The sequence below is a fragment of the Dicentrarchus labrax genome, unplaced genomic scaffold (assembly GCF_905237075.1).
Source record: "Dicentrarchus labrax unplaced genomic scaffold, dlabrax2021, whole genome shotgun sequence".
Lineage (NCBI taxonomy): Eukaryota > Metazoa > Chordata > Actinopteri > Moronidae > Dicentrarchus > Dicentrarchus labrax.
In genome coordinates, this window is record NW_026136722.1 from 22,896,922 (window position 1) to 22,918,767 (window position 21,846).

The window sequence follows — 21,846 nt, forward strand, 5'->3', positions numbered from 1 at the left end:
AAATGTTAAAACGAATCCATGCTTTAATTCACATTTCCAAAATATTTTTTCACCAATATGATAAACGGAAATTAAGATTCCGAACGTTTAAACATCTGTATGCAACACAATAATGTGTTTAGGTCCTATAAACAGGCCAGGAAGTTCAAAGATTCTAAGGTTAAACATCAGGTCAACGCAAAACTAAAACGAACCAAACCGTCTGAGACGAGTTAGTATCTAACTAATAACGTGTGTGTATTTTACACACCTTTTATTGCACATTTTAACCCCGATCTTGCATTACACTACATGTACCGGCCTTCGCGTTTGGACAGAAATCACGCAGCAGTTGGAAGATGTGCGGGTGGATTACATTTCTACACAAACAATGTGTGTTCACGGTGCACTCACTTAATACAATAATAATAATCAAAGGCACTTTAAGAGATGATTTTGCGCACACAGGCCCAGGGACAGTTTATGGCGCAGACTCTGCGGCCCGCTGCCTTGAAAAGGCCAAACACACTTTAAACACACATTCAAATTTCATTCATCAATTTAAAAACTAGTTTAAAACGTAAAATCTGAATTTGAATTTGGGCCTTGAATCTGTTCCATGGTAACTATAAAATATAATAAAATCAAATACACTGATTATAACGAACTTCTTCCTGAAGCTTCTGCAGCATTTGTACAAATGTTTCCGGTTATTTAAAGGCCAAAAAAATGGTGACATTAATAGATTCCTCCCCACTGTCACATCTTTTTTAATTCCCTTTAGCTTATTCTAAGTGGTGCTTGAGGCCTAAATGAATTATCTTTCATGTAGTCTAACTGTTTTTTTTTTTGCATTTTATGAACTGTTTTTTGTTCAAATGAACTAACAGGAACGACGGTTATTAAATGTGGTACTAAATATAAAAGAGTGTGGCAACTCTGTTATATTTAATTACGCATTAATTGACAACATTTTCACATAAAATAAGGGTAAAATGTCCCTGCTTGTAGACAGATGTCGTAGCCAAGAAATGCAAAATGAAAACCTAGAAAATCAACCTGCATGTCGTTCTATTTAAAAACAGAATTATTGGGCCATTAATATGTGAAACATTCCTATTTTCAATTAATAGGCCCAACGTTAATAATATTACGATCTGAATCCGATGTTTCTTTTAACTAAATCTAAATAACAATAGGGATTTCATGAATTCTGTGTTACTGGGGAGGGAAACGGAGGCTCCAGTGAGTTCCAACATTTAAGGATTCAAGCTGCATATTCCTGCCGCATGCCTCCCTGTGAGGAACCGACTCTGAGCCCATAAGCTTTGTATTTGTCTGTTTGTAAAGTGATAAAGTTGAACCAACAGACTCCATTGGTGGCAGGTGGGGATCCATTTTTTGACAGCGCTCATCATTTCCCTGCGTGACGTCTGCGGTTGCGCACTTCCGCGAGGTGCTCCGTTTGCCATATGAGGTCAAAACCGCCACTTTGCTAATTTATTCATGAACACAGTCTGTTCTTAAAGCTTGACTCAGCTGACATTCCGGCTAAATTTCCAGGATAATTTGATATTTGTGGCGAATGAACGCACCTGCTCTGTCTAACCCATCAGCTTTATTTCAGCTCACCTGAAGAAAGCACTGGATTTTTATAGTGACTGTGGATGTAATTGTGAACTATATGGAATGCAGTCCAGTGGTTTGGAGTGGTGCCTGTGCAGAAATCTGTGAAAAAAATATGGTGTTACAAATGTCTAAAATAAGCCTCCACATATGACAGATTATTGGCTGGTGAAAGTTCTCATATTACAGCCATGGCACAATATATAGATCTGTCCAATAATTAACCACCAGAATTCAATCGACCCTGGGTGGTAGAGCTGCAACCAATATGCTCACTTTAACCTTTTTAAAATAATATAAATATATGTGTTGTTGTCGTCAGGCTGGAGGTCACATTGTAGCAACCCTTAACCTGCATCTAGACTGAATGTAAACGTCCCACTGTATTTCACACGCTCAGAAAATATTGGGGTTTATAATAACCTGCCTCCCCCCCATCGCTCCCTCCCTCCCCCCTCTCCGTCGGCCCCGAGCTGCCCCTACACTTTTGCCGGTGAGAGCTACTAATCCCCTGCGTCCACGGTTTACTCTGAGCCCGTATTTAATTCCTCTAAACCCCCAGCTGCCGCCCTGGTTACTCACTGAACACGACAGACTGTGAACCGCTCTGGTTATTAATAATTCACCAGCAGCCCTCCGCTCCGCTTCTCCGGCCGCGGCCGCAGGACACCGAGCGTCCTCAGTGGTGCGCGCCTGCAGCCACGCTGTGTTTTTGTGTGTACTTCATTGTGGCCGCCTCGGTGTCTCGCACATTTCACCTCCTCGTTGCTGCGCTCAGCCCCATTGGCAGTCCCCGGCTGGCCGTGCCCACCACCGAGTCCCCGCTATAGTCTCATCAACTCCGCGCGTCTCTGATGTCGCGACATCCGCGCTGCCACATGGCGAGTTTTGCTCCCGTTCCCTCCGCAACTTTCTCCGGACACTGAGAGGAACAGGTGGGGTCGCTTGGTGTAGTACCAGAGGAGGGACGCTCCGCATTCTCACATCAGCTAAAAGCCGGAGCATGCACAAGGGAGAGCGGGCGCGGCGTCGTCCCCTCTGCAGGAGCAACAGCTGATTCGGTGAGCGCGTAAGCAGAGAGTGCAAGCTACTTACAGTCGGTGCACAGCCAGACTCCTGCTCTGTCACTCGGGGCTGCAGACGGTGACTGTGTCGGAGCCAGCAGAGCGCGGAGAGTCGGTGGACGTTACGGTACCGGGACAGACTGGAGAGCAGCGCGCGCTGATACGGACGGTTTTCATGGAAATACCACGAGCTGAAAGCGAAAATAAACACCTTGCGTGAAGAAGTCGGGAAGCAGACGATTTGGATTCTACGGCTCTGTCTTCCTGTGCCCCCTGACTGAGAAGAGTTGACTGCAGTTTACAAAAAAAGAAAAAAATGTTTACCGGGCAACAGGCCGTGTATTAGGGCTCTTTTGCTTCCGGTATAGGGCCCAGCTGAACAAGAAACCGAGCAGTGTTCTCTCTCCCACACACTTTCTTTCTTTCTTTTTTTTTTTTTTTTTTTGGAAGCCGAACTTTTGAGAGTGGAAAATGGGTCTTTGAGAGTGTTGGCACATTTCCCTACACCACAATGGTACGTGCTATGTAAACCAATAATTTGCTCATTTATGCAGTCAGCTTTCAGATTCATTGTAGTTGTTCATAGATTTAATGATACACAGAAAGAACTTTAAAGCAAAGTTTAGTGGGCTAAGTTAGCCACTTATAATTCTTGTGTGTGTTACTATTTACTTGTGCAGCTAATGGGTAACAGTCACCAAAGAGTGTGCCAAGTCCTTCCACCTAACTGTATATTATGGTAGTATGGTTATTTTTAAATTAGTAGAGTGTGCCTTGTTGGGATATCGCATGTAGCTTCAAAGTGATGTTAATGTTAGGAAAACATAATGCACCTTATTTTAATAGTTAAATAACATTTTGCCAAGATGTCTTCTGGCCAAATCAGTGTCCAGCCCGCTCAGTTGACCACCCGATGCCCACTGCCTTCTGCCGTTTCATCCACATGGAGAACATAACTTCTCTCATTGCAGTGGTCTCTGATGTGGGCCCGTCTGCAGACTATTAATAGCCACATATATGATACGAGCTATCGCATGTCATACAGTGTGAGAAGCTGATCAAGAGTCCAAACCCCACCTAAAAGCAAAGTTGAACCGAGTTTTGAAATTTGGCTATAAGAGGACGGAACTTATTTTTGCTTCAGCGTCCAATTACGCGCCGGTTTGATTTGTGCGTAATTACGCATAGCGGTTTAGACCAGTTCCTTCATTACGCAGGTGATTTATATGTGCAAATCCTGTGACTTCACACAGCAAAAGTTGGGGATCTGCTCCTTTTAAGCACTATTTTGGATTTTATTTGAGCTTTCCTTATAATTTGTTTGTGCTTTCAGAAAATCTATATTGTTTCCTGTTTTATCCCCATTTGGCCCTATAGGATATTAGTCTGAATTTGAATAATGTATGACCTGTGCGGTTGTGAAAGCATTTTAATGCAATGCTTGTAGGTTTCAAAATGAGTAATCTGTTTTATACAGAATTCTGATATATAGCTTACGGGTCCTTGACCATTAGATATTCTTTTTTCTGGCACGAAATGAGTCAAGTCAGGCAATAGTAAGGGGAACCTCCCACATACAACCTTGAAGCTGCTTAGATACCAGGAAGGGATCTTATTTGCACATGAATATGGAAGATTATTAGTATGAATAATTATTTGTTTACGAGCATCCTAGCTGACATGGCAGCTGCCCAAGAAGCTCATCAGTAAAAATGATACAGAATTCAGGACAGGCCTCACATGGGATTATCTCAACTTGTTATTCTCCTACTTACAGCAGCAACACACCTCTTTTTAAAAAATTTTTATAGGAAATGCTATGTTGTGAATTTGTGCCAAGTGTTTCAGTTTCAGTTAGTTTAGTCAGAATGCACTGGAGGCATCTGTCAATCAGTGTCAGGATTCTGTGAGCTTCCCCCGAGGCTGGTGCTCTCTCTCTGACACAAAAATAAACACTTGGGATGATCTGTATCTGTGGCACTACAGGTTATTGATTTTTCCAGATACGCTGGAAAGCAAAAAGGGAACCCATCATGACCCAACATCATGAAACTGTAAACATGACACGTGTTTTAGTTCCAAATGAAAGTTTAAATAGATATCACACCTCCATAATAAGCTGTTTTAGTTTGTTTTAAATGTCGATGCACAGTATAGGAACATAAGAAACAAATGCAGTAATCATAGAGTGTAAATAGCTGTGTAAAGAGTTGGGGTAATTGTATCCTGCTCTGGGTGTGTGTGTTTGTGTGTGCAGCCCGCCTCATGATGATCAGACAAGCGGTTTTCCAGCCTTGTATGATCTCCCTCTTGGCTGTTGCTGCCAGTGATGTCACCCCTTACTGTATACAGAATATCATGCTATTATGTTTGTCCAGGCCTTGACATTTCCCTGGAAAAATAAATAAGGCTTCAAGCAGGCCGTGATAGCTCATGCGGTGTGTAAGCTTTTGCCATAGTTTAAAAGATGGAAACTCTGATATACGCTCAAACAGCGTAAATATTAGGAGAGTGAGCTCAGATGGGTTTGTCGGGTTGATTCGTTTTTAAGCTGTTGTAACTGTTGTGGTACGGTTTTGCAGAGCGACCATCGAGAGGCAGGATCATGTGACGAACTCCTTGATGTGACATTCACATTGAATCAAAAGGAAGAGAAAGTGCCACTTTTGACAAAGAGTGCATGTATCTTTTTAAAAGCAAAGCAACTGGTGGAGGCAGACAGGACTTAAAGGTGCACCCAAGTGATTTAGTATTGCACTTGCCCTGACTTTGGGGATTAATGAGAGACAGACAAAAAATCAGAATCAGAATCAAACCAGCAGAAGCCAAGATACCCTTTTAAGTCACTCTGATGAGTCAAATACATACAAATACCTTCTCTTCTTGTTATATGCCCCTGTCTTTTTTTTTTTTTTTTCAAAGTATTTTTTGGGGCTTTATGATAGAGACAGCTGAAGACAGACAGGAAGGGGGGACAGAGAGAGGGGACGACACGCAGCAAAGGGCTGCAGGTCAGATTCGAACCCTGGGCCGCTGGAGCAAGGACTCAGCCTCAGTACATGGGTTGCCAGCTCTACCCACTGAGCTAACCGGGCGCCTGTATGATCCTATCTTAACTCCAACTCCAAATTGTAACCCATTGCTTCCTGTTAAATGTCTGAAGTCTCAAGCTTAACTCAACATAAGCCTGATGACATCACTGGTTTTCTGGTTAATGAGCGTAGAGTGTCTATAACAACTATTTTTTAATCATTAAAATAATAAAATGAAGACAAACACTTTGCAAGGTACAAACCAATGAAAGCATTAATTAATTAACAAGTATACAGACAGTTCAATGCTCCTCTTGATTTTTACTTACCAATATTACAGGTCTCATCTTCAGGGTCAAGTTTATGAAATAAAGTGTTCTAGCATTCAGTCTATTTTTACCTGCATTTCAATTAAAACAGACACTCACAGGGACAAAAAGCTGTTTTATGAGTGGTGCATTTTCTCTTGAAAAGATGAATGGTGATTTCATCAAAAGTACTGTGATTAACTTGTGAGTGGAGAGCACTGTGTGCCAGGTGAAAGCTGCAGGGTCCCTTTTGCAGCCTGTCTTCATGACTTGTTTAAGTTTTGTTAAGAGTTAAGAGGTTTGTTCAGAGCTGTGGTTCTCAAACTTTTTTCCCCACGATCAGCTTAAAACATGTTTGGTAGAAAAGAAATGCCTATATAAGGAAGTACAATATAGCACTGCTCCATCAGTGTCTGATTTATTAAGAAAAGCACTTAAATGCTTTATTTCAAATGTTTAGAATCCATCACTAAAGTCATGGCAAAACAATTCTTTGCCATCATTCTAAGATGGCATTGAAGTTGCATTGAACCTGCAACTTCAATGATTGCGTCTTTTTGATAAGTTGCTTACTATTTAGTGGGAAACATGCATGGCTCGCTTCACTGAGGATCTTTCTCGGTGACAGGCATCTGCTGCGATCGAACTAGTTTCCAGAGCTTTTACTACACTTGGCAGCTTATGTCAGATAATGATTGCATTGAAAAATGGAAATGTTGTATTTAAATTGTGATTTATCAAACCTGTAGTAGAATTAATTTAAGAATTATGCATGACTGATATTTTTTCAAATTAACATTTAACAATCTCTAGGGGTGCGCATACGTCCATTGTAGAAACACTGGTTTCCTGTGAAGGTCCATTGTGTAGGATGTAGTGGCATCTAGTGGTGTAGTTGCAGATTGCAACTCACTTGTTTCACCCTCCCTTTGCGGCCGCGAGGGAGAAACTATGCGAAATATGCAAAATACACCAAACATGGTTGTTCCACATGGCGGCTGCCACAAAAGGCGCTGTATATAAACAGCTCATTCTATGGTAAGAAATACACAATGATTCCTACATTCAGGTGATTATACACTAATGAAAACATACCTATGAATATTGTATTCCATTTCTGACAATAGATCCTCCTAAAAGTTACACTGTACCTTTAAATAAGTAATATTAAAATAAAGCAGAGGTATGAGGATAATTTGACACAGATCAGATCAGATCAGATTAGTTTGCTTCAGAATCACCACAGCACATCAGAAATCACTGACAGACTTCTTGAACTTGTTTTAACAAAAATACAATGCTCAGACTTTTTGAGATGGATATTTTTTGCAGTGTAGAGGACGCCTTACTTTGTCTCATCAAGCTCGGGCTGATCACATAACACTCCTAACTCTTCCATCTCATTTCTAACCCTGCCTCAATTACTTTATCAAGACTTAACCCTCACATTAATTGGTTTCACAAGACACCCCAGACTGCACACCAGCTGTGTAACCAAGTAATTTGAATCTACTTAATTTGGGAAGGTGTTGGTATCTGCCTTCCGAGTTTAATTTGGAAAAAAAAAAAATCACAACAACAATACATGTATTTTCTCTGTTCACTCTCCTCTTTAGGGCCTTAATGAGGAATTAGAGCCAATAGCATTATTCATTAAACAGAGCTTGCCAGCTATTTATCACTGTAACAATATTAGCATATTTGTTTAAATTTTCAACACTTTTTTTTTTGCATTCGTAACCAGGTTTAGCATTTTTAATAATCTGGCATCAAATGCATCGTACCAAATTGAATGCTGAAAAAGAACCAGTGGCAAGCCCCAGAAACATACTAAAAATCCTTTATAAACACACACTCGTACACACATTCGTACACACTCCTCTAATTACCGCCTCCCCTGCTCCCTGTCTCATTCCTCACCTCCTGAGATGCAGGTGTAAAATATCACATTTTTCCAGCATTTCTCCCTGAGGTGGCACTGGCTTGGACTCAAACAACGTAAAATTTCCCCTTTCATATTCCCCCACACATTTTTTTCTACAAACAAGTTCCCCCTCCCATCCCTCCCTCTCTTTGATGTGCTTGCCACATCTGCACAGGTTTGTTAGCTTGTTACCAGGTGAAGAATGAGGATACAATTAAGGCTGAATGAAGTGGGAGCGGGTAGGATGTCGGTTATGTTTTGCAGTTCGAGGAGAAAGCCTCTGATGCTCTAGAAACTGTTGAGCTCAAATGCTGCAAATGATTTGGACGCTGCATGGGAAGGATCAGAAGATTGTTAATCAGTGATTGTGAGGATACCTGCCTCTCATGGATTGTTGTGTGTCCAGAAAGATGGAAACCCAGGTGGTTTCTGTGCTGGTGTGTGTCTGTGTGTGATCAAGAGAAGGAGAGAGGCAGGGAAAGGTGGGCCATATGTATTTGTGCTCAGATATATCCAGTGCCATAAAAGACAGCCAACCCTTAAGATCTGACTTATTGTCTGAGAGAGGTGAGCAGGGAGCCATAGAGATCAAGATGCCTGTGAGAGTACGTTGGTCAGTCAATGGGTTTAACAACCTACAGTGCTTAGAAAATAACCTAATAGTTCAACGTTTTGGGAAATTCTCTTATTTGCTTTTTAGCCTAGCTTCGCTTCTAAAAAAGACCCTAAATGGAGGAAACCGCTAACCTGGCTCTATTTAAAGTTAAAAAATATGTTGGCACAGAAATGTGTGTTTTTAGGGAATATAGGCACTGTATAAACTATACCATAGCTCTTAGGGGAGCTCACATTTTTAAGTATTGGTGCTATAATTCCAGTTTGATCCAGTGACTCATTTTATTATGTTGACTTCATTACAAAATGTTAGCCCCACTGTGCTATAACGCTTAGGATTTTTACATTTTTGTTTCTAAATCATCATACATCCAAATAATTCTTAATGACCCCCCAAAGTGCAAAGATTTGATGTTAGTCACATAAAGTTGTTTTTTTTTTTTTAAAATTTACTGAATGGAATTGGTCAAATTAACTTATTGTACCCAAGTTACCTAAGAAACTTAAAAGGTTTTCCTCAAACAGGTCAAGTTGAACTAACTCATTGGGTTTTACAGTGAAATGGAGCAATGAATAATGATGATTCGGTGGGCAGGCTGAGTGGGACTAAGAACACTTTTGTTTTTTATGTTTATGATATTGTGCTGCTACGCTTCAGTGGTGATGGCAAGAATAGCATGCATCCTATCTTACTTAAAGTGAATTAGATTACCCTCATGAATTAATCATATCAATAATAGCCTTATTTTACATATAATGATGAAGATTTAAAAAAAATGGGAAAAAAAATTTCAGGGGAGCTCATGTCTTATAAAGAGGAGCCAAGCTCCCCTGGCTCTCCTGTTATTTGCACCCTGAATATAGGCCATGAACTTGAACTATATCTTGGTGAACAACAGCCAGGTGCAGTGACTGTGACAGTGAAGTTGTCAGGTTTGGCACCATTGTGCCTTTTTACATTTATGTTCATGTACGGGTTAAACAGATAAAATACACTGAGTAAGATTTTTTTTTTCTTAAACTTTATTAAACATCTTTAAATAACAAACATACCTTATCAGTGGTTGTTAAGCATACTTGAACAGAAAATTAAAAAAATAAATAAAAGAAGAACAAAGAAATAAACCAAACAAAGTCAAAATCTAACATGTAAGTTACATTACATTTCCTTCATTTGCTTTTTTCCAAGAATAGCTGAGCTAAGCTTAAAGACTCTGAATGGAGAAAACTTTTTTTTCATACATTTTATTAAACTTCTTTAAATAACAAACAGGCATCATCAGTGGTTGTTAAACACACCTAACAATGAATCCAAGCAGCATGCTTTAAAAAAAAATGAGAAAAGATAAATGAACAAAACTAAATATTAAAATTAAATTAACTTAAAGGGGGTTTAATCAATATCCTGTACAATGAAAGTAATTTAGAGAGTCTTAAGGCACTTCTTTTTAGGATTTAAAGAATATTCAAGTCATTTATAAATGCTACAAAGCTTGGAGCAACTTCAAACTGGACCAACTCCCCCCTACTGCTAGTCTTAATGTTACACTAGCAAGCTAAACACTGACCCATATTCCATCCATATTGTCCGTACTGCACGTTATTTGTGACTATTTGTACCAGCCACATTGTATGAACAAAGCAAACATTAGATGTAAACAAAGAAAAAACCTTAATTTTGATCCAGGAGTGTTTTAATCAACTATCTTTATGGGTTCTGATTGGATGCTTTTGTTCGGGTCCGGTGGATTTTTGCAAATACCATTAGCAGCACTAGGAGGAGCTAGAGGAACCTGTTTTTTTCACAGATTATCTGTCTTATGTTCTACTGTCAGGATATAGTGAAAGTTTCAGCAAATATGACAAAAAGTTATTTTTTATAAAAATACCTACTGCAGCTTTAAGCTGCTAAATGCTCCACTATGCTCACCAGCTAGCTTCTAACTTTGTCTGCCATTTGGACTGCAAAGTCAGAGGATAATTCACTACAAGCATCCCCCTCTCACATTACACATAGTCATTTTATCCATTATTCATATAAAAATATTGATTATAGCTGCTTCCCCTGGCTGAATAACAGGTAAATAAACAACATTCTGATTTTTCCCCTTTGGTTTGTGTGTGTATTGGGAATCAGAGTAACATGCAGAGTTCTGAGGTCACAAATGGCGTTACTTTATACTTACATGAGATTTATATCAATATTGGTTTGTTCACTTGCGGAAAGAAAGCACAAATTTCACAGATTTACATCATAAACACATAATATGAAGAGTTGTTCTGTGACATTCACCAAGAAAACCCAATGTTCTCTTCTTCTTTGGCCTGGGCTATGGTATTTCCTCATCCTCTTTTCTACTTTGTAATTGTTTGCAGTCATAAAGACATACTCTGCACTCTCCATCAATAAAATCTGACAGCCACTCCAGTGTTGTACGACTCCGTCTCCGTCTCGGTCACCAAAAAAAAGTTAACATCCCAGCCATCAAATGATTTCTAGAGCTTTTTAAGTGTTAATTACACGAGGCTCTGTGGCTATTCTAGCTTTAGGCCAGCCATATGGATTGGACATATGCTGCATATATATATAGAACAATACACATATATATAATTGATACAATGCTCCATAAAAACTGTCAGAGAGGGGGTAAAAAGGGGCTAGTGCTGCACCTCGGAGGACTGGAGATAGAGGGAGGTATGAGATATGACAGAGAGAAGCTTCATTCATCAAATCAGCAGTTCCCAACTTGTGGGTCAGGACCCCCACTAGGGGTCACCAAGGCTTCACAGGGGGACGCAAGGCCTTCTTGATTTTAAGGGGTGTAAGAAAACTTGAAGAATATACAGTTGGCTAATATGTCAGCATTTCATTCATTTCTGTAAATAAACTGTTATTTTTAAATTTAGATTATTATTTCAGATCTAAACTTTGAAGACCTGAACACAAGCTGCATTCACAGAGACTTCCCACCCTGCTTAACAGCCTCGTCCTGCATTTGGAAAATACAGTTAAAACAAAGAGCTAAAAGCACAAAGAGAAGAAAACACAGCATTTGTCAAAAATAAGCCTATTACTTATGTGTGATTATTAATAATGAAATAAATACATAATACAGATGGATAATTGTATAAAACTCATTTCTGATCAATATTCTCGGGAAATAAATCTGCTCTAAATTCATTCAAATCTCTGGTTTTACTCAAACTTCCTGCAGTTATTGTGTTCACTGTTTGGGTTTATTGTACAGTTCAGTTGTTCTTTACTTTTGTTGTTATGCAGCGAATAGAATATGAAATATCCATATAATATGCCACTCAATGAAAGAAAGGGTCTCATTTAAGGGAAAAGGTTGGGAACCACTGCATTAACTGACCCTCGTTTTTTGTTTATTGAGCCTGAGCGCTATTGTAATTTTTCAGTTTAAAATTACTAAAACCTGTCAGAGAGAGGCGACTCGGACTACCAGCGTGCCTTGCTCTGTGATGCTCTGTGATTATCAACAGAGTAAAATATATCCTTCAGCTGGTCCGGACAGTTTAAGAGCTTAACAGAAAGCCCAGGGAGCTTGACAAGGGCACCATTTAGTGGGACAAATGGTTTCAAATGGTTTCCCTCCAGTGTTTCTCCACATATTAATGATGACAGGCTAGAGGTTGGATGCTGAAGCCGAACGCCATGAGTATTGTTTTCTTAGTCACTTGGATGACTTGAATTCCAACTTTGTTTGAGCGAGTGAACGCTTCACGTGGCCCCTGCTAAACTTACTGTGAGCGAGAGAGGCTGCACTAAACAAAACCAATGTTAATCTTATGTTAATCAATCCGCCTTGCTGGACCTTTCGCCACAGCGATTGGGTGAACTCATACTCATACACACACACACACACACACACACACACACACACACACACACACACACACACACACACACAGATGCCCTTCCTGTGTTACAGTAAAAGGGAAAGGGAAAAGACTCAAGCTGTAACCTCTCATTCTGAAGGATATGAATAGCCTGTGTCTCCAGCCGCAGCTTGGTTAGCCCAAGTCTGGGACTTATTATAGTGCTGTGTGTTTATGCATGTGTCTGCGCATGTATTTGCTCAAGTGCAATCCCGTGTCACCGTGTGCGTGTGTGTATTTATGTGCATATGTAAATGCTTAAGTAACCTAATGTCTGTTTGAATTCCCTAAAAAATTGTTTACCTCACATGCCAGTTTAAATAGTATAACTTTACATTCTGTTAATGGCTACGAGCAATGTTTGTTCCTGTTTTGGGCCCGTGTTTGTTTCTGCTTACGGTACGTTGAGATATGAGAACGTAAAAAGTTCTGGAAAATAGGATTATTTCTCCTCTTCTCTATCCAGGAACTAGACTTAAAGCTCCTGGTCTCATTGTGACTAAAACCTCCTTCCTCTAACTCAGTTATTTCCAATAACCTAGCCATTTTTAGCCCTTTCTAACAGGTTTAGTTGATTTCCAGAACAGACATCCAAATTTAGCTTGGCGAAAACCAATTTGTACCAGTTTGGACTTAAAAGTAAAAGCCACGGGCTAGCTAACCAGGCAGAACTCCCATCCCTGATCCAGATCCTCAGTCTGTGGTTCCCTCCCATCCATGTTGTCTGGCCCGACTGCCTCAATTGACAGCAGAACTGCAATGGATGCTCATTCAGAGCCCAAGTCTCTGCTGGCGCGTCCCGTGGCATACAAATGAACCGCGCTGAATAGAAACAAACACTTAGAATAAATACTTTAGCTGCGTCTATCAGTGAATGCAACGTTGGGCCTGCAGCACAGCCAAGAGCTTGTGTGTTTGCATATGTGTGTGTGCAGAAGTATGGCCTTTGTATGTGTGAGCGTGTGTAGTATGTGAGTGCGTGTGTGTGAATCATTTGTGCTGAATCAGTGCACGTTGACAGAGAAGTGACCATGCAGGTGAAATGGCAGAGACAGGAAGTGCCTTTGTGTCGCAGTATTGTGTGTGGGTAACGGCAGCTGTACACTCTGCTCCCCATTCAAGTGGTGGTGGTGACTGGCAGGGCCGGGCCTCAGGCCTGCACGGCATATGCGCTCAGGCAGGCAGCATGCACCGTGAACCGCGTGTGTGATGTAAAGATGAAAGAATCTTGGTGGTGGGACTTGAGGATGATTAATAAATAGGTGAATATAAGAAGAAGGGTGAGGAGGATTCTCACACCCAGAGTGTGTGTTTACAACTTTGCAGTCAGGTTCTGGGTGTGTTTTCAAATTCTTTGAACATAAAGACAGTGTCAACTAATGAATAATTGACTGTTGTGTTACATTTCAGGCAACCGAAACCTTTCTGTTGAACGAAGAACCCTCCAGAGGTCCTGGGATGCCTGAATGCTTTGTAGTATCAGATTCATACAGGGTATGCATCTATTATTATTATTATTTATATTATTATTATTTCATGTGTTGGTATTAAATATGTGTTATTTGAGTCATTACTCATTACTATGACTGACAGTCTGTTTTCATGCTCTTGGTAATTGCACCACAATCATAATGTCATTCACAGCTCCCTCTACTCAGCTGCAAACCATTACAATCATTATTTCCACACGCACATTTAAGGGGGAAAAAAATGGGGTGGGGGGGCCTTCGCAACTCCACCGAAGCGCCCTCGCCTCATGGGAGTGAGGAAAATTATAACGATAATGCGCAGCACGCCTAGTTGTATAAAAGCCGAAGGAGGAGAAAGTTGAAGAAAGTGAGCAGCTTTTATGGAAAAAAAAGAAAAGAAAAATCCACCCAGTGAGCGCAGTGGATTTACAACGATAGACGTGATATAAAATGGTAATAAAAACAGAGGAGTGGGGATGGGGAGGGGGAGATGGGGGGCATCTGTGGATGACTGAAAATGAGATTGTTAATGAGGTGGGAGCCAGTTTTCTAGGCTACAGTCTTTGTTTCCCAGAGTTAAGACTTACGCCAAGTCTCCCGGAGAATCTGGGTTGCTGCAGTGTATCGTGTGTCTCGGGGTACAGAAATGAGCCATTATGGCTGTAATTGAGTAGCACGGCTGCGAGAGGAGAGTTTTGGAGAGGGGGAGGAGCGTCGCTGGTGCTGTATTGGATTCCAGGGGGCAGCGAGTTCAAGAACATCCACAGGAGGGTGTCCACCTCCAACTTCTCACCAGGAGGTCTGCTGTTGGGGGGCTTAGTCTTGTATAAAGTGCTCGCCTTTTTTCTCTGTGTGCTTGGCCCATGTTCTAAGAAATCCTTTTCAAAAAAGGTATATTAAAACTGAATGGAGGTGATTTTAAAGCTGCAGTAGGTAACTTTTTATAAAAAATAACTTTATATTGTATTTCCTGAACCTTTCACTATATCCTGACAGTAGAACATGAGACAGATAATCTGTGAAACAATCAGGTTCCTCTGGTTCCTCCTAGTGCTGCTAACTGCATTTCTAAGAATCCACCGGGCCTGAATGAAAACAACCAATCAGGGCAGAGAGAGATATAAAGACACTTTGGTTTTGCAGCTTTAAGATAGTTGATTGTTGAGTCTCATTTCCAGAGTCCCAAATTGTCTCTGTTTGACACCCTGGGAATGAGACTCAACAATCACCTATCTTTCTTGGCGTGTTTTAGAGGTGGTACGATCTTAAAGAGCGAGATGTTGCAGTGCCATTGTTCATTTCTTGGACCCCCGGCCTTGTTGGACCCCTTAAAATGAAGAGGTGTCTACTTGCCTGTGTTTGCAGTGTTGATATATGAACAGGGGTTAGTAGCAACAAGTTCCAGTATCAACAAGTCATTTCTATAATTCTATAATTAAAACCTAAAAATATTTTTTTATTTTAAAAAAGCGGCAAAATCAATCAAATCAAAAATCAAATTGCTTCAAGAGTTTCTAGAAATGAGCATTTGTGAAACAAGACAGAACAAGGCAGCTCTCTAATGAAGAAAAATTAAGCGTGTTTTTAGAAAACACCTGAGATGGAGGGAAAAGAGCTACAGCCCATCACTTACACTCACCTCTTTACTGATCGCGTTTCGGTCCGCAGACCCTCATCAGGCGGAGTTATATATAGACAAACAGCAACATACAGACATACATATGTGGGCTACAGGCTCCCATCCGGGAAAATCAAAGAACGCCAGCAACACTTTGCTGTATGCATACAAATTAAGGTCAGTGAGCTCTTCCAATATGAAAGCAAATGTGATTCTGAGCTCCTCCAACTGCAAACAGACATTGTGAATTTACCAATATTATAGAAATAGGCAAGACATTTGTCTTTACAAATCAGTCCCATATTACACAATGTAGCCTACAGTCTTTAAAGGTAGGAAAAGACACTAAAGGGAGTCTAAAAATAATGTAATAAATAATTAAAGAAAATACTTAAATTGATTTATACTGAATTATTCTTCTCTTTTTAAGAACATCAGACTTTGGTGATGACTTGGTAAGAAGGAGACCTTTGCCGTGACCTTTGTGACCCCTCTGATTGATGGTTTTGGGAACCTGTGCACTGTATGTAAACCGTGGCAGCTGACATCTGCTCAGCCAAACAGCGCTTAACCGCACTTTTGCTTATCTCCCATGCGCTGTGTCTCCTTTTACACCAGACAGACAGCCAGGTGCGGTGTTATCCCTGCTTGGGATCGTTTCGGGCAAATTTTGCAGTTCACTATCATCCCTTGAACAACCCGTTTTTGCAGGCCTGGGGCTCCCCTGAAGCACCCAATGTGGGGATATATTACACATCAGCTTCTCTGATCGTTCATTATTAGCGAGAGGCTCTGGTGTGTTTTTTTTTTTTTTTTAAATGTAACCGACTCCGAGCTGATGGGTGAAGTCATTACAGCGCCGGCCACTCTGGAGCAGTGGTAAATATGTATATTCGAAGCGTGTGAAAAAGCAGAGCCGCAGCAGACCCACCAACCGTAGCATATGGCTCTACCATGTGTTACTTAATGAGAGATTTACTCACACAGACCACTAAATGTGTGGCTCATTTAAGGCAGAGGCAGAGGAGTGTTTGTTGCATGCGAGTTGACTCTATAAAGGAGGAATGGGGGGGGGGGGGGGTTGATCCCTGTGTAACCACTCGCTCTAACCTTTTGCACTACACTGCAAAAGTGAGCTGAGAGCAAAAGAGTAGTAGCAGGCAATACACCTGCCTGAAGGGGGAAAGGTGTGTGTTATAAGGTGTGTCCGCATGTGTGTGCACTTCCTATTAGTCATTCACAGAAAGGATTGCTGGTATTCCAACACAGTGCGGCGGGGAGGACAGGAGGTTACAGTTCTGTGGTGCACATACACTCCTGACCACACACTCTCTCCCTCCCCGCCTATGCCTCTGGCTCGCGTTATCTGGCCGTGCGCAGTAATTGGCCACACAGAGCCCAGATCTCTTTGTTTTCGCCCTGCAGAGGCTTGCGGTAGACGTGCACAAGCAGTAGGCCTCGTAAATCTGCGGGGACTCCAGTGTCAGGCCCCAAAGTTTCAACTCTTTACAATGACTTCACTCCCAGCCGAAATTCCCCACCGTACCGCACTCAGGAGCCATTCCAGAGAGACTTTTCTGTGATATGTGTATCACTCACTGCTGTTTGTGTGTGTGACAAAAAATGTCTTTCACTCCCACACCCCCCAATTTAGCACAATTTAGTATTTTGATACTGCTCAGAGGCTGTGATTATACGTCTGTCTTCACTGTTTGCTAGTTTTCTACTTCATAGTGAACGCTGCAGCGACTGTTTGGCTTGGACTCACTTCACTGGGTTTTTAAACTGCAGTTGTGGGTTCCAGACTGGGTCAAATATGGTTCAGTAAATAAATAGTCTTTAACTTTACAGCCCTGATGAGATAATGCGTCAATTTAAATGCCTGCAAATGAATGTAAGTATATAATCCAGTGCAAACTTTAGCTTTTAATGCACAAGACTTACGAGCTGAAAGCCTCCCATCAGGAGCTGCAGCAGAATGTTTAATTCAGCTGTACTTACACAACCCCGGCTTATTAATGCGTGCATTAATAGTCAGATCAGAGGCATTCATGTGTTACTCACAACATATGCTACAAAAAGTTTGCACAGGTTTCTCTAAATATATCCATTTTTACCTTGTTGCTGTTACACCACTCTGATCTATTATAGTGGTGCGTTTACGTGTCTCCTTCAAGTCAAAATGTAACAACTACAAATGCATTAAACACGCACTGAACGTCTCCTCCACTCTGATTATTATTTGCATTACCATAATATGGGATACACGGTTCAGTAAACGCAACTGAAGCACATTACCGTGCAGAGGAAGCAGGGAGCGCCTATAGGATCTGCGCGGCGCGTCAGACAGTCATCGAAGATTAATCAAAAGATTTATCTCGTCTGAAAAAAAGTCAAAAGTTCTGCCACAACAACACCTCGATGCGTGTGCACGAAAATTAAAAAAGGGAGGCAAAAAAAATGACCGCCTTTCGGGAGAACTGGTTGCAGAGAGGAGAGCGATAAAAGTCCTGCAGGAGGAGAGGGGAGGGAGACAAAGTTTTTTCCCTGAAAGTTTGTGCAAGCTTTCACTTTCATAGGCGGGGTTACTGTAAGCTGCAGCAGCATGGAGTGAGAGAAACGGGACGGCGAGCGATTGCAATGCAGCACCATACCGAGCTTCCATCCAACTTAAATAAGCTCTCCAATTCTCCTTTCTAAAAATAACCATGTACTCCCCGTACTGCTTGACACAGGTAAATTGTCTTATCTTCTTTCATTGTTTGGGTAGGCTGTAGTGGGGACGCCGGCTGAGTGTTGTTTTTTTATTGCGCTGCCTGTGTGTGTGTGTTATTTTCCCTGTGTTTATTTGTTGTGCCGGAGCGTCCTTTCTGCTCTCGGACTCGCTGTGAAACTTCGCCCCACTCCGCGCCGCTCGTCCCGCCACGGAGCGCGTTTGTGCCGCGGGAAACTTTCTTGTGCGTTTCCATCGCACATGGGTTTTGGAGAGAAAATGGCGCTTCTCCCGAAATGTATTTCATATAAAAAAGAAGGAGGGGAGCCCCGCAGGAGGAGGGGAAAGCAGAGCGCGGTGGACAGACGGGAGACTGTGGAGCGGAGTTTAATATTTACTGCTGGAAGATTTTTTTCCAAGTGGCGAGGCTCGCAGGAGTTTGGGGCCGACGAGAGGAGTTGCACTGCCGCCTCTGTAGGGCTGCTTTCATGTGGAGCTGAGACCGGGAGACACTGGAGCTGGTGTGTGTGTGTGTGTGTGGTGCGTGTGTACGCGCGCGCATGTGTGTTATATACTGTGAAGAACAGCACAGGCATCACCTTAGATAGTGATTTTCTGGAGCTCTGCTGCACCAGTTGACTATTTTACAAGTCGTTTGCACTTGAATGCAACACGTGCTGACATGCAGGTTAACAGGAGACAGGAACTATGGATTTTACATCTATATGTCAGCCTCCGCCTCTTCACGTTGCTGGTTTTTTTGCATGAACTGAGTGCAGACAGCAGTGTGCTGAGTTCCATGTTACAGTTGATTTAATTACAGCTGATTTCATTAAATGTCACTTTGTTATGTAAAACTGCTTCTTCCAACCTCTTTCTGCAGGTAGTACTTCCCCTCACAGTCTTTCCCAGTTCATATTCTAAAAAAAGACAAAGTGAAAGATTAAACACAGGCTATTTTTATTGTTATTTTGTTTCTGTTGTCAAGGAAACAATAGGAAATTTCCCCAAATGATTACTGAGTGGCTGAACCTTTTTTTTTAGTGTGACACAACGTGGGGAAAGGAGTCCCTTCACTCTCGGGTGTGAGGGGTCAATAATGAATGTTGCCTTTTGACTAAACTTCAGTCATATTTTAACTGTCTTAAGCAATGATTCATCATGCTAAAAACTTCCACTATTTTAATAATTAATCTCAGCCTAAAAAATGCCACGTTTACAGCAGCGAGCAGGAATAATCCGAGGCTGCCTGCAGAACTTTCTCAGTGAGATTTTTTGCACCGCAGCCAGTTCCAGAATGTAAAATCCAGCAGCTTCCCTCTCACACTATTAATCCACATCTTTTATAAACTGCCATTAGTGCAGCAAAATAAATTAAAAATATTTCCTTCCAGCAGACAAAGCCTCTTTTTTCCCCTGGCTCTGTAAGCTTTTTGAAGGTATTTCCTTCATGGCAATGTTATACAGCTGCTGGAAGTCTCACTCTTATAAAGCAGACTTGTTTATCCCTCATTGGCTTCATCTGACAGTGGACTGCCAGGGCGCGTTTGATGTGTAATTCATTCCTGATTTTTACAGTGGTTTTATTAAAAGACTTTTTCCTCCCATGGTGCAGCCTTTGCTCCCAGAGAGGATGCTCTCTCGTGCGGGCACAAGTCATATCTGGTTTCCATTTCAGAACATTAGCAGCTCAGATCATAATGTCGTCCTCTCAGACAGGGGGGAAAGGACATTTTTTTTTATTATTTTCCCCCTTTAATTCTCCATTTTATTGAAGGAACTATTAGAGGCCACTTAGTGTGTTGACATAAAAGGGTGAAAGTGAGTGAATTCTGCTCAGAATGAGAATAAAATAGAAACAGATCGTTAAATTAACATCACAAGCACCACAAATATTACCCATAGATTTTCAGATGCTGTGTGTGTCAGATTATTTTAAATATCTCCGGTCTGAGCTGCCCGGCCTGCACTCTCCAGCAGGCCTCCAGAGATGATGACTTTATCTGTAATTGATAAAAAATTCTCTCACAGCAGATAATCCTCCAACAAAAAAAGCTTCTATTTAGCTACATAAATTTCCCTTAATCAGCACTAATTGGCAACAGAAGCCCATACAGTGTAATGTGGTGCACATGTTGCACATAATGCTAACTTGCAGTGTGTCATTGGCCAGGCACGAGGACGACAGAAGCGGCGCGTGGAGCACGGGAAAAGCCCCCCTCACACACACACACACACACACAACACACACACAAACACACACATACACTCATGTGTTTCTTGTCGTTTTTGAAAGATGTTTTTGTACCCGTGTGTGTGGAGAAGAAACAACTTCCTTCTCAAACAGCACCACACACACACACACACACACACACACACACACACACACACCTCAACATTCCCTTGCAGCTCCGTCTGCAGACGGAAAGGCACATTTTGTTTATTTAATTGCTGTTAATAATTAAAAATTCGAGCTTGGACCTCGGATATGGCAACAATTGTAAACAATCGAATGAATTATTAACTGTGATAAAAGCCTTGCTGGAGAGAGGCAGCGTGCTGGGATGTGACGGACGGTGCGTAATGGAAGCAAATTACGGGCAGAGAGAGCCCTGAGAGGAGAAGTGTGTGTGTGTGTGTGTGTGTGATTCCTAGTGTGTTTTTCATGTAATTTAAGGATAAAAATCACATTTAATATTTAGGCCTTTTTAATAGGTATATCTATAACAGATATTATAGGTTTGTGGAGAGAAGTGGAAGCCAGCCCCACTGCAGTGTGTCATATTGTTTAATTTCCCATTCATCCTCCAAATACATTTGAAGCCTTTAATATACAGCTAAAATTACAATTTCCTGCTCAAAGTCTCCCTTTTCTCAAATCCTCATAAATTCTCATTATTTCCACTAATCATTTTCAGCTGTTGCTACTATTTATTTGACGTGTTGTGTCCGTTTTGTGTGCGTTCCCTGCAGGCCACAATGACGCAGCACAAATCTGCACCCTTAAAACAACTTTTTCTGGTTTCATTGCATCTTTAAATGTGTTCAGTGGTGCTATATCATGCAGCTCGTAATGTTGTCATCTCAGACTGTTTTCACTGGTGCGACATTTTAACTTATTCCTTCCCTCTGCCCCCCACCCTCTGCCCGCCTGGACGCTGACCCCTGCTCTCCTCGCCTCTTAACACCCTCTCAACACTAAAGTATTACCCTACTCACCTTCTAAACAATGCCTTAGTGGTAAGTCCTATTTAGTCCCTATTTATTCCGCATTAGGTGTGTGTGTTTTCATATATTCCATCTTGAGAAAATGTTTTTTTTTTGTGACACTCCTGCAGGGCCGCTCACGCTGACCCGCAGCTGGGATTATTGTAAGGCCCCGCGCAGGAGAGGGCAGTTATTTTGCACACACTCCATGAAAAGTTGCATTCTCTCTCTGTGTTGTTTTTGCAGCCTGTTATTGGCGACATGGTCTGACCCGGACACTTTCTTTTCTTTTTCTTTTTTCGCTGCAGCTCCGCTCCGACCGCTTTGTGTGTGTGCAAAAGGAAAATATCAGATCGTTGATAGATTACATCACAAATGTGACTTCTAAGTT

General features: G+C 41.5%; 1 protein-coding gene across 6 annotated transcripts in view; it reads left to right on the forward strand.

Annotated features, from left to right (window-relative positions):
• The first annotated feature begins 2,317 nt into the window (after window positions 1–2,317).
• nfixb (nuclear factor I/Xb) overlaps window positions 2,318–21,846 on the forward strand; it is a 148,879-nt gene continuing 129,350 nt past the window's right edge. Inside the window, exons 1-3 of one of the 6 annotated variants that reach the window (XM_051386890.1) lie at window positions 2,318–3,183; window positions 13,859–13,942; window positions 21,453–21,488. In XM_051386890.1, the coding sequence (XP_051242850.1) occupies window positions 3,181–3,183; window positions 13,859–13,942; window positions 21,453–21,488 (123 nt within the window). In that variant the 5' untranslated portion in view covers window positions 2,318–3,180. Of the gene's footprint in view, window positions 3,184–13,858; window positions 13,943–18,124; window positions 18,271–21,452; window positions 21,489–21,846 lie in introns of those variants that run through there. The other 5 variants (XM_051386892.1, XM_051386895.1, XM_051386904.1 and 2 more) reach the window with 5 other exon arrangements.